Source organism: Salvelinus alpinus, chromosome 4 (assembly GCF_045679555.1).
Source record: "Salvelinus alpinus chromosome 4, SLU_Salpinus.1, whole genome shotgun sequence".
Taxonomy (NCBI): domain Eukaryota; kingdom Metazoa; phylum Chordata; class Actinopteri; order Salmoniformes; family Salmonidae; genus Salvelinus; species Salvelinus alpinus.
Window position 1 is genome coordinate 28,735,050 of NC_092089.1, and position 13,228 is coordinate 28,748,277.

The window sequence follows — 13,228 nt, forward strand, 5'->3', positions numbered from 1 at the left end:
GTTCAATGTTTGTATAGGCCATTGTATAGGCTAGGCACCATCTCTGTTGACCACTACCCAAAAGCATGAGCTGTAAATTGAATGTTTTGGTGTCAGAGGCCCGGGGTTTTGCTTTGAGAGATTTTCCACCCAGCCAAGCAATAATCAATATGGGAAACACTGTAGTCAGAGAAATCAGATGGGTGTTACACATTGGTAATGGATGAGGCGAGTTTCTGTTTCCACCCATGTACAGCTTTATTAGCGCTATATAAAATGTAAATGAAGATCTCTGCTGGACAGAGTAGCGCTGGTCTGGTTATGTGAGGGAAACATCCCAATGTTCACATCTGCAACTCCAGACATCTTTCAGCCTCCCACCACAGTCTCCTCCAGAAGAATGGCTTCTCTGTCTATTGGGACAAATAGGATCGTAAATCATCAACCAACTCACATTGCCTTCGTAGAGAACTGACAGAATCCTAGTATTTCCCGTAGGCTTCAGAGGATAAGATAACCATAACCCCTTACAAAGGCAATATTAGGCCTACTACAGGCCTATCAAATTAGCAGTTGCAAATGACATTAAACAGTTCACGGCACATGAGAAGATTATAATACTGTTCTTGTTTCTCACAGACTAACTGGTTCGTAGAGAATGGAGACCACTATAAAGGTTGAAACTCACTCATTGGAGAGGAGCGCCTGTGTTTCGTGGGTTGTCGAACAGCAGGTGGCGGTGAAGGACCTTTGTAGGCTACGTCATCGAAACCAGAAGGCAGGGAATAGATCACGTGACAATCCCAGATGTCAACAAACGATATCAACAACAGGGAAGTGTCAACGTTTCGTTGTTACAGATTTTCCAATGGATTAACCGACATTTGATAATTCATTAATGTTACAGTCACTCGTGTACATTCTGAAAGGAACCATGAGTGCGTTCTGTTGATTCTACGCTAGTTTAGCTTTTGACGAAGACTTTCAACATGAGGTCCGATTCTCCTCTCTCCAGCGTCAACGTAGTGCTTGTTATGGCCTACGGAAGTCTGGTAAGTCTTAAATGAATGTGTTCCCGTGTTTTTCCTTAATATAAAGAATGCTTGACAAAACTAGCTAGCTGTTGCGTTTCTCAGGACTCCTGTGTAATGGAATTAGCTTGCTAGCTACAGTATAGAGACAGGCAACACAGCAGAAGTGTCAAACAATGTGTAACAAAAAACAGGTTATATGACAGGCAATGAAGACGAACTGGGCACTTGTACGGAAAGCCCACAACACAGTAAAATATAGCTAGCTTTTATTAAAGGGATAATTCACCAAAATTACACATTGGTTTCCTTACCCTGTAAGGTATGACAGCAATCCACGCCTTGGTCTATTTCCCTTGCTTTGGTTTTGTTTCCAAATGCTAACCTTTTAGCATTTGTGGCACAAACCCCATTCAAGTCATGGGACCGATGTTAGCATTTTTTTGCGCATCACGTTCAAATCATCCGAAAGTATCTCAAATTGATTCTGAAGCTCATCAAAGTCACTTATAGATGATTTGAACATGCTACATGGGATTTGTGTCACAAATGAATTTGGAAACAGTGCCAGGGAAACTTAACTAAAACATTGATTGCGGTCATACCATAGACTGCTTACAGGGTATTGACACAAATGTCATTTTGTAATTTGGGTGAACTAAGAATGTATCTATTGTGGACAGGGTTTACGTGAGATTTTAGGTTCAAAACGTTTTGCAACGGAATCCGACTAATGAATACCCCCAAGTGGATGTGCATTCTCCAGAGTGATAACTGCAACTAATCATAACAAACAATAATTCAGACGGACCAATAAGATGACAGTTACAAATCATATGATTACTGTAGTTGACTTTATGGAGGCACCTCCACCCTGTTACAGTACATGCAAGCTGTGTCAGTGTATGCTGAACAAAAATATAAACGCAACAATTTCAAAGGTTTGACTGAGTTACAGTTCATATATGGAAATCAGTCAATTTAAATACATTCAATAGGCCCTAATCTATGGATTTCACATGACTGGGAATACAGATATACATCTGTTGGTCACAAATACCTTTTAAAAAATGTAGGGGCGTGGATCAGAAAACCAGCCAGTATCTGGTGTGACCACCATTTGCCTCATGCCGAGTGGCAATGTTGATTGTGGCCTTTGGAATGTTGTCCCACTTCTCTTCAATGGCTGAACAAAGTTGCAGGATATTGGTGGGAACTGAAACACGTTATCGTACACATCGATCCAGAGCATCCAAACATGGTGACATGTCTGGTGAGTATGCAGGCCATGGAAGAACTGGGACATGTTCAGCTTCCAGGATTTGTGTTCAGATCCTTGCAACATGGGGCTGTGCATTATCATGCTGAAACATGAGGTGATGGTGGTGGATGAATGACACAACAATGGGCCTCAGGATCTTGTCACGGTATCGCTGTGCATTCAATATAATGCAATTGTGTTCATTGTCCGTGGTTAGAGCTTTGGGCCAGTAAAGGAAAGGTTGCTAGATCGAATCCCTGAGCTGACAAGGTAAAAATCTGTCGTTCTGCACCTGAACAAGGCAGTTAACCCACTGATCCTAGGCCATCATTGTAAATAAGAATTTGTTCTTAACTGACTTGCCTAGTTAAATAAATAAAAAAATTATGCCTGCTCATACCATAACCTCACTGCCACCACGGGGCAGTCTATTCACAACGTTGACATCAGCAAACCACTGGCACACACAACGCCTTACAGGTGGTCTGCGGTTGTGAGGCCGGTTGGTCTTACTGCCAAATTCTCTAAAGCGACGTTGGAAGTGGCTCATGGTAGAGAAATTAACATGACATTATCTGGCAACAGCTCTGGTGGACAATCCTGCAGTCAGCATGCCAATTTCACGCTTCCTCAACTTGACACCCGTGGCATTGTGTTGTGTGACAAAATTGCACATTTTAGTGTGGCCTTCTATTGTCCCCAGCACAAGGTGCAACTGTGTAATGATCATGCTGTTTAATCAGCTTCTTGATATGCCACACCTGTCAGGTGGATGGATTATATTGGCAAAGGAGAAATGCTCACTAACAGGGTTGTAAACAAATTTGAACACAATTTTTGTGCTTATGGAACATTTCTGTGGTCTTTTATTTCAGCTCATGAAACATGGGACCAACACTTTACATGTTGCATTTATATTTTTGTTCAGTGTATATCTTGCCTTGTCAAATTCTATATTGTGTCACCCCCTTCTAGGACATACTCCTCTGGATAGGTTGATGTCTCTTCTAGAACATACTCCTCTGGATAGGTTGATGTCTCTTCTAGAACATACTCCTCTGGATAGGTTGATGTCTCTTCTAGGACATACTCCTCTGGATAGGTTGATGTCTCTTCTAGGACATACTCCTCTGGATAGGTTGATGTCTCTTCTAGGACATACTCCTCTGGATAGGTTGATGTCTCTTCTAGGACATACTCCTCTGGATAGGTTGATGTCTCTTCTAGGACATACTCCTCTGGATAGGTTGATGTCTCTTCTAGAACATACTCCTCTGGATAGGTTGATGTCTCTTCTAGAACATACTCCTCTGGATAGGTTGATGTCTCTTCTAGAACATACTCCTCTGGATAGGTTGATGTCTCTTCTAGAACATACTCCTCTGGATAGGTTGATGTCTCTTCTAGAACATACTCCTCTGGATAGGTTGATGTCTCTTCTAGAACATACTCCTCTGGATAGGTTGATGTCTCTTCTAGAACATACTCCTCTGGATAGGTTGATGTCTCTTCTAGGACATACTCCTCTGGATAGGTTGATGTCTCTTCTAGAACATACTCCTCTGGATAGGTTGATGTCTCTTCTAGAACATACTCCTCTGGATAGGTTGATGTCTCTTCTAGGACATACTCCTCTGGATAGGTTGATGTCTCTTCTAGGACATACTCCTCTGGATAGGTTGATGTCTCTTCTAGGACATACTCCTCTGGATAGGTTGATGTCTCTTCTAGGACATACTCCTCTGGATAGGTTGATGTCTCTTCTAGGACATACTCCTCTGGATAGGTTGATGTCTCTTCTAGAACATACTCCTCTGGATAGGTTGATGTCTCTTCTAGAACATACTCCTCTGGATAGGTTGATGTCTCTTCTAGAACATACTCCTCTGGATAGGTTGATGTCTCTTCTAGGACATACTCCTCTGGATAGGTTGATGTCTCTTCTAGGACATACTCCTCTGGATAGGTTGATGTCTCTTCTAGGACATACTCCTCTGGATAGGTTGATGTCTCTTCTAGGACATACTCCTCTGGATAGGTTGATGTCTCTTCTAGGACATACTCCTCTGGATAGGTTGATGTCTCTTCTAGAACATACTCCTCTGGATAGGTTGATGTCTCTTCTAGAACATACTCCTCTGGATAGGTTGTCTCTTCTAGAACATACTCCTCTGGATAGGTTGATGTCTCTTCTAGAACATACTCCTCTGGATAGGTTGATGTCTCTTCTAGGACATACTCCTCTGGATAGGTTGATGTCTCTTCTAGGACATACTCCTCTGGATAGGTTGATGTCTCTTCTAGAACATACTCCTCTGGATGGGTTGATGTCTCTTCTAGAACATACTCCTCTGGATAGGTTGATGTCTCTTCTAGGACATACTCCTCTGGATAGGTTGATGTCTCTTCTAGGACATACTCCTCTGGATAGGTTGATGTCTCTTCTAGGACATACTCCTCTGGATAGGTTGATGTCTCTTCTAGGACATACTCCTCTGGATAGGTTGATGTCTCTTCTAGAACATACTCCTCTGGATAGGTTGATGTCTCTTCTAGGACATACTCCTCTGGATAGGTTGATGTCTCTTCTAGAACATACTCCTCTGGATAGGTTGATGTCTCTTCTAGGACATACTCCTCTGGATAGGTTGATGTCTCTTCTAGGACATACTCCTCTGGATAGGTTGATGTCTCTTCTAGAACATACTCCTCTGGATAGGTTGATGTCTCTTCTAGAACATACTCCTCTGGATAGGTTGATGTCTCTTCTAGAACATACTCCTCTGGATAGGTTGATGTCTCTTCTAGGACATACTCCTCTGGATAGGTTGATGTCTCTTCTAGAACATACTCCTCTGGATAGGTTGATGTCTCTTCTAGGACATACTCCTCTGGATAGGTTGATGTCTCTTCTAGGACATACTCCTCTGGATAGGTTGATGTCTCTTCTAGGACATACTCCTCTGGATAGGTTGATGTCTCTTCTAGAACATACTCCTCTGGATAGGTTGATGTCTCTTCTAGGACATACTCCTCTGGATAGGTTGATGTCTCTTCTAGGACATACTCCTCTGGATAGGTTGATGTCTCTTCTAGAACATACTCCTCTGGATAGGTTGATGTCTCTAATGTACAGAGGTCTGTGTCTCCAGGTGTTTGTGCTGCTGTTCATCTTTGTGAAGAGGCAGATCATGCGCTTCGCCATGAAGTCTCGTAGAGGACCACATGTACCACTGGGCCACAACGCTCCAAAGGTAAGACACACACACACACTCAGTCTGACTTATTTTTAACATGACTTTTCTATACACGTGTTCATTTTCTCGACTTCCTGTGTCCTTTAGGACCTGAGACAGGAGATAGACTCTCGTCTGTCCAAGGTTCAGGAGATCCGCTTTGAGCCGCGCCTGCTGTCTGAACAGGACGACAGACTACAGAGTGGCGGTGAGAGAACACATATACACACACATACATCATGTAGATATATTTTCTACCCATTCTACAGCTACAGTAGCCCTCTGTGAACTAAAAAAGATGACCTATGTGTGTGTTTTGCAGGTTGCTATGACTACCTGTACAGAATGAGGGCACTCGATGCCATAAGAGACTGTGGTAAGTCCTCTCCTGCTGTTTCACCCTGGCCTGTACGTCTCACTGTCATCATCCCGGTCCAGCAGCACCCCCTGCTGGGGCATTATGTAGTAACTATGTTATACTCACGCAATAAGTGCTGTTCTTGTGCACGACGCAATGCGGGGTGCATGGATACAACCCTTAGCCGTGGTATATTGGCCATATACCACAAACCCCCAAGGTGCCTTGTTGCTATTATAAACTGGTTACCAATGTAATTAGAACAGTAAAAATACATGTTTTGTCATACCTGTGGTATACCACGGCTTTCAGCCAATCAGCATGCAGGGCTCGAACCACCCAGTTTATAATGCTGCACATCCTCTTCACCTACTGTATGTACTACCTTATGAATCAGTGGCCTTTGACCTCTAGATCCATAACTCCAATTTGATCATAAAACATCTCATCTCCTGTCAGATATTCCGTTCAGTGAGTTGGGAGGGACTCCCACAGCTGTGACAGGGAGGAGATTCCGCGCCTGGCTTCTAGATCTGAGGAGTTCCCATTCCCTGTTCCGCAGCAGCCGCAGTTCCCTCATAGACACACTGCTGGAGGGCTACCACAACGCTCGCCACGGCACCGGGGTCAGTGTGTGTGTCTCTATTTTATCTGGGGGAGGGGGAGAGAAAGATGCCTGTGTCTCCACATGACATTGTGTCTGCCACTTACTGAGTGGTCTATAGTAGAGGTCAACCGATTATGATTTTTCAACGCCGATACCGATTATTGGAGGACCAAAAAGCTGATACCGATAGATCGGATGATTTACATTTTTATTTATTTGTAATAATGACAATTACAACAATACTGAATGAACACTTATTTTAACTTAATATAATACATCAATCAAATCAATTTGCCTCAAATAAATAATGAAACGTTCAATTTGGTTTAAATAATGCAAAAACAAAGTGTTGGAGAAGAAAGTAAAAGTGCAATATGTGCCATGTAAAAAAAGCTAACGTTTAAGTTCCTTGCTCAGAACATGAGAACATATGAAAGCTGGTGGTTCTTTTTAACATGAGTCTTCAATATTCCCAGGTAAGAAGTTTTAGGTTGTAGTTTTTATAGGAATTATGGGACTATTTCTCTCTATACCATTTGTATTTCATATACCTTTGACTATTGGATGTTCTTATAGGCACTTTTGTATTGCCAGTGTAACAGTATAGCTTCCGTCCCTCTCCTCGCCGCTACCTGGGCTCGAACCAGGAAGACATCGACAACAGCCACCCTCGAAGCATCGTTACCCATGCAGAGCAAGGGGAACAACTACTCCAAGTCTCAGAGCGAGTGACGTCACCGATTGAAACGCTATTAGCGCGCACCCCGCTAACTAGCTAGCCATTTCACATCGGTTACACCAGCCTAATCTCGGGAGTTGATAGGCTTGAAGTCATAAACAGCTCAATGCTTGAAGCACAGCGAAGAGCTGCTGGCAAACACACAAAAGTGCTGTTTGAATGAATGCTTACGAGCCTGCTGCTGCCTACCACCACTCAGTCAGACTGCTCTATCAAATCATAGACTTAATTATAACATAATAACACACAGAAATACGAGCCTTAGGTCATTAATATGGTCAAATCCGGGAAACTATAATTTCGAAAATAAAACGTTTATTCTTTCAGATAAAATACGGAACGGTTCCGTATTTCACTAACGGGTGGCATCCATAAGTCTAAATATTCCTGTTACATTGCACAACCTTCAATGTTATGTGATAATTACGTAAAATTCTGGCAAATTAGTTCGCAACGAGCCAGGCGGCCCAAACTGTTGCATATACCCTGACTCTGCGTGCAATGAACGCAAGAGAAGTGACACAATTTCCCTAGTATAATATTGCCTGCTAACATGAATTTCTTTTAACTAAATATGCAGGTTTAAAAAAATATACTTCTGTGTATTGATTTTAAGAAAGGCATTGATGTTTATGGTTAGGTACATTCGTGCAATGATTGTGCTTTTGTTAAATCATCCCCCGTTTGGTGAAGTTGGCTGTCTTTGTTAGGAAGAAATAGTCTTCACAGTTCGCAACGAGCCAGGCGGCCCAAACTGCTGCATATACCCTGACTCTGTTGCAAGAGAAGTGACACAATTTCCCTAGTTAAAATAAATTCATGTTAGCAGGCAATATTAACTAAATATGCAGGTTTAAAAATATATACTTGTTTATTGATTTTAAGAAAGGCGTTTATGTTTAGGTACACATTGGTGCAACGACAGTGCTTTTTTCGCGAATGCGCACCGCATCGATTATATGCAACGCAGAACACGCTAGATAAACTAGTAATATCATCAACCATGTGTAGTTAACTAGTGATTATGTTAAGATTGATTGTTTTTATAAGATAAGTTTAATGCTAGCTAGCAACTTACCTTGGCTCCTTGCTGCACTCGCATAACAGGTAGTCAGCCTGCCACGCAGTCTCCTCATGGAGTGCAATGTAATCGGCCATGATCGGTGTCCAAAAATGCCGATTACCGATTGTTATGAAAACTTGAAATCGTCCCTAATTAATCGGTCGACCTCTAGTCTATAGTGTGTGACTCCTGTCTGTGTCTGAAGGTGTTTGGAGAAGCAGAGTTTGTCAAATACAAGGAAGCCCTGAACGAACTGGCCTCTGTGTGAGTATAGACACACACTGCCATTTATCTAAGCACTACTCATGTGTTTTAATGAAGGTTTTTCAAGGTTGACTCAAGTAGGTATTCTTCTCTCCCCAGTGTGAAGAGCCACTCCAGCTCCACCAGTCTGGACCAGCATCACCAGTCAGCAGCTAAAGACCTGACCAGTACCCCAGAGCCCCCCCCCCCCTCTCCCCCCTCCCAGGTCACATACCTGCCGTCAGCTGGGCAACGCACCAAACGACCAAAACACTTCTTGGAACTCAAGAACTTTAAAGACAAGTACAACACCTTGGAAAGCACATTCTGAGAACTACAATCTCCTATGGCATAACACGAGAAACTACAATTCCCTACAGCATACCTTGAGAAACGACAACTTGCTGACTCTGACAACTGCAACTCCCTACAACCCTGAGAACTTACAACTCCCTAGAAAACAACCTGAAAACTACAACAACTTCTACCACTTTAAATCTGTTTTGTTGCGAGTACTGGACTCACTTTTCCTTCTCTATTTCCATAGTAGATAGCCTAGTGAAAAAAAAATCTGTCGTTCTGCCCCTGAACAAGGCAGTTAACCCACTGTTCCTATGCCGTCATTGTAAATAAGAATTTGTTCTTAACTGACTTGCCTAGTTAATAAAGGTTAAATAAAAAAGAATTGAAGGTAGTGATAAGTAGAGCTCCTGGACGGGACAGATACTGGGGTTTGTGGTAAAAGAAGAGGTTGGTGAGTTAGTGAGAGACTTGTTAGTGCCAGCGGAGAGAGAAGAGACTTGGTAGGGTTGGTACTTGGTACAGTTGGGAAGACTGGAGCACAGCAGAATTAACAGTAGCACAGCAGTATAGGAATGACAGTAACATTACGCTGCCTTACTAGTCCTGAGGAAAAACACTGCCTACTGCCTATCATGCGTCTCACATAATAAATAGTGCACTAGATTTAAGCTTATTTGACCTTAAACATTGTTGTGAACTTTTGCACAGACTTTGCAGGTAGATCATCATGTAGGGCTATGCAAAAAGAGATGAGACCAGACCAGCTACATGCAGTTTCTATGCAGAATGCATTAATGCAGGGTTTCTCAAACTTGGGACCCCAAGTGGTGCACGTTTTGGGTTTTGCCCTAGCACTACACAACTGACTCAAATAATCATCAAGCTTTGATTATTTGAATGAGCTGTGTCGTCCTAGGGCAGAACCTGAAACGTACATCTCTTGGGGTCCCCAGGACTGAGTTTGGGAAACGCTGCATTAATGCACAGTATTAGAGTAAGACTTGTTTATAGTGTGTTCAGTGCTAACTAAGCTATTGATGGACTAACGTTATAGCAGACCAGCATTCCTCACAATGGCCCTGGAGAGCTACAGTACAGGCTGTGCAGGCTTTTGTTCCCGCCTAGCACTAACACACCTCCAATCAAGCTGATTAGTAGAATCCGGTTAGTCACTGTTGAGCTGGAACAATACAGCCTGTAACTACAGGACCAGGACAGAAGAACTATGGATTATTCCAGTATTACTGCTAGACATTTCCAGTACTTGTTTAGGGCAGAGCCATGTATTTACATATATATTGCAAAGGTGTAGGGCTAGTGTTACAAGGAAATTAACATGTTACACAGTCTGACGGTTGTCCATAAAAACGATTATACTTTTTAGAGTGTACAATGTTTTTTTTTGTATTCCATTTTTAAAGATAATTATTTAGAATAAAGCATTCATGTTAAGTGCCCTTTTTATTGAATGGATGATTTTAATACAATTAAATTATTACATGTATGGTTCAATACTAAAACCTTCATATATTCTTAATGAGGTGTGAGTTGGCTATATAGCCTGGGTTCTAGTCCGATATATTCTTAATGTGTGAGTTGGCTATATAGCCTGGGTTCCAGTCCGATCTATTCATAATGAGGTGTGAGTTGGCTATATAGCCTGGGTTCCAGTCCGATCTATTTATAATGAGGTGTGAGTTGGCTATATAGCCTGGGTTCTAGTCCGATATATTAATAATGTGTGAGTTGGCTATGTAGCCTGGGTTCTAGTCTGATATATTCTTAATGTGTGAGTTGGCTATAAAGCCTGGGTTCCAGTCAGTTTCTGCTTTAACCAATCCCCACTCTCTCTTACAGCAGAAACAGACTGGTATGGTACCCAGGCTCATATGAATCGTCAGTGGAGTTATCTAAAGCACCTACAGATGTGGGACCAGGCTAGAGATTTATGGGTTGAGTAATATTGATGTATGATTGTAGCACAATGTTCCTCCAATCAAATGTGAACAGCTTCAGAAGTGTGTTCGAATCTAATGGGTTGTGTGTTGTGTGTATGATTGATGTATGATTGGGACCAGAGGAGGCTGGTGAGGAGAGGACGCCTCATAATGGATGGAATTGAACGGTAACAAACACATGAAAAATCAGGTGTTTGATTTGTTTAATACCATTCCACGTATTCCGTCCCAGCCATTACTATGGCCTGATAATAGTGCTGAATAGGCTGCTTTATGTTTTAATGGACTCCCCTGATCTATCCTCTGTGCATTGTAATACATACTGCAGCTGCCATTCCATTAAAGTGGTACCACTGGACCAGAGATTATTGACTGATGGTGATATCTTATGACATTTGAGATTCAACTCAATTCTAGTGGTGTAGGCTACATTTCTCCCCCAAGAACATTATCAGTTGGTCAGTTCTTTAATAGCCTTCAACTGTAAAAGGGGAACATGCCCAAGTGTTATGGCTTCATGTGCCTTTTCTCCCAGCACTTGTTGGTCTATCATGTGACTCACCACCAGGGGGCGGACATTCACTATGCATAAACTACAGTACTGTACAAACTACAGCACTATACATAAACTACAGTAGTACACTATACATAAACTACAGTACTGCACTATTCATAAACTACAGTAGTACACTATGCATAAACTACAGTACTGCACTATGCATAAACTACATAATATAGAATTCAATTATATTAATGAATTTAGATGTAATATAGAAATGTGAATGAGAATATTTGACTCACTAGTACCCCCTCAAAAAACATGAAAAAAAAAACAATTATTTTCATATATTTATTAAAATAACTAAAACACAAAGTATATATATGTTGTTAACACACACTAAAATGTCTACTGAAAATGTTTTCCCTAAAATTAAAGTTGTATTTTCACATAAATACATAAAGATGATTGTCACACACTAAGTCTCAGGCCAAACATTCCTGTCTGAAGGATAAAACTAACAAAAAAATCCCAGAGTAAGACTACAGGGATATCAAAGAATACCACATAAACAAATAAATATAGTTACAGTGGGGAGAACAAGTATTTGATACACTGCCGATTTTGCAGGTTTTCCTACTTACAAAGCATGTAGAGGTCTGTAATTTTTATCATAGGTACACTTCAACTGTGAGAGACGGAATCTAAAACAAAAATCCAGAAAATTACATTGTATGATTTTTAAGTAATTAATTTGCATTTTATTGCATGACATAAGTATTTGATCACCTACCAACCAGTAAGAATTCCGGCTCTCACAGACCTGTTAGGTTTTCTTTAAGAAGCCCTCCTGTTCTCCACTCATTACCTGTATTAACTGCACCTGTTTGAACTCGTTACCTGTATAAAAGACACCTGTCCACACACTCAATCAAACAGACTCCAACCTCTCCACAATGGCCAAGACCAGAGAGCTGTGTAAGGACATCAGGGATAAAATTGTAGACCTGCACAAGGCTGGGATGGGCTACAGGACAATAGGCAAGCAGCTTGGTGAGAAGGCAACAACTGTTGGCGCAATTATTAGAAAATGGAAGAAGTTCAAGATGACGGTCAATCACCCTCGGCCTGGGGCTCCATGCAAGATCTCACCTCGTGGGGCATCAATGATCATGAGGAAGGTGAGGGATCAGCCCAGAACTACACGGCAGTACCTGGTCAATGACCTGAAGAGAGCTGGGACCACAGTCTCAAAGAAAACCATTAGTAACACACTACGCCGTCATGGATTAAAATCCTGCAGCGCACGCAAGGTCCCCCTGCTCAAGCCAGCGCATGTCCAGGCCCGTCTGAAGTTTGCCAATGACCATCTGGATGATCCAGAGGAGGAATGGGAGAAGGTCATGTGGTCTGATGAGACAAAAATAGAGCTTTTTGGTCTAAACTCCACTCGCCATGTTTGGAGGAAGAAGAAGGATGAGTACAACCCCAAGAACACCATCCCAACCGTGAAGCATGGAGGTGGAAACATCATTTTTTGTGGATGCTTTTCTGCAAAGGGGACAGGATGACTGCACCGTATTGAGGGGAGGATGGATGGGGCCATGTATCACGAGATCTTGGCCAACAACCTCCTTCCCTCAGTAAGAGCATTGAAGATGGGTCGTGGCTGGGTCTTCCAGCATGACAACGACCTGAAAGACACAGCCAGGGCAACTAAGGAGTGGCTCCGTAAGAAGCATCTCAAGGTCCTGGAGTGGCCTAGCCAGTCTCCAGACCTGAACCCAATAGAAAATCTTTGGAGGGAGCTGAAAGTCCGTATTGCCCAGCGACAGCCCCGAAACCTGAAGGATCTGGAGAAGGTCTGTATGGAGGAGTGGGCCAAAATCCCTGCTGCAGTGTGTGCAAACCTGGTCAAGAACTACAGGAAACGTATGATCTCTGTAATTGC

At 42.2% G+C, this 13,228-nt stretch overlaps 1 protein-coding gene and 1 long non-coding RNA gene across 3 annotated transcripts; one reads left to right on the forward strand and one right to left on the reverse strand.

Moving 5' to 3' along the window:
- Nucleotides 1–212: 212 nt before the first annotated feature.
- On the reverse strand, nucleotides 213–1,493 carry LOC139573235 (uncharacterized). The gene is made up of 3 exons (XR_011674565.1): nucleotides 1,325–1,493; nucleotides 668–736; nucleotides 213–392 (listed from the first exon to the last, which is right to left on the reverse strand). It is a non-coding gene; the product is annotated as an uncharacterized lncRNA (long non-coding RNA).
- On the forward strand, nucleotides 678–9,036 carry LOC139573234 (protein C1orf43-like). Of its 2 annotated transcripts, none has more exons than XM_071396469.1 (7): nucleotides 678–1,031; nucleotides 5,424–5,525; nucleotides 5,616–5,715; nucleotides 5,830–5,883; nucleotides 6,325–6,491; nucleotides 8,480–8,538; nucleotides 8,638–9,036. In XM_071396469.1, exons 1-7 carry the CDS (start codon nucleotides 969–971, stop codon nucleotides 8,846–8,848), a joined length of 756 nt encoding a protein of 251 aa, XP_071252570.1. In that variant the 5' UTR covers nucleotides 678–968; the 3' UTR covers nucleotides 8,849–9,036. The 2 variants fall into 2 exon arrangements, with proteins under 2 accessions (XP_071252570.1, XP_071252569.1); XM_071396468.1 differs by having other exon boundaries at nucleotides 777–1,031; nucleotides 8,620–8,995.
- The last annotated feature ends 4,192 nt before the right edge of the window (nucleotides 9,037–13,228 follow it).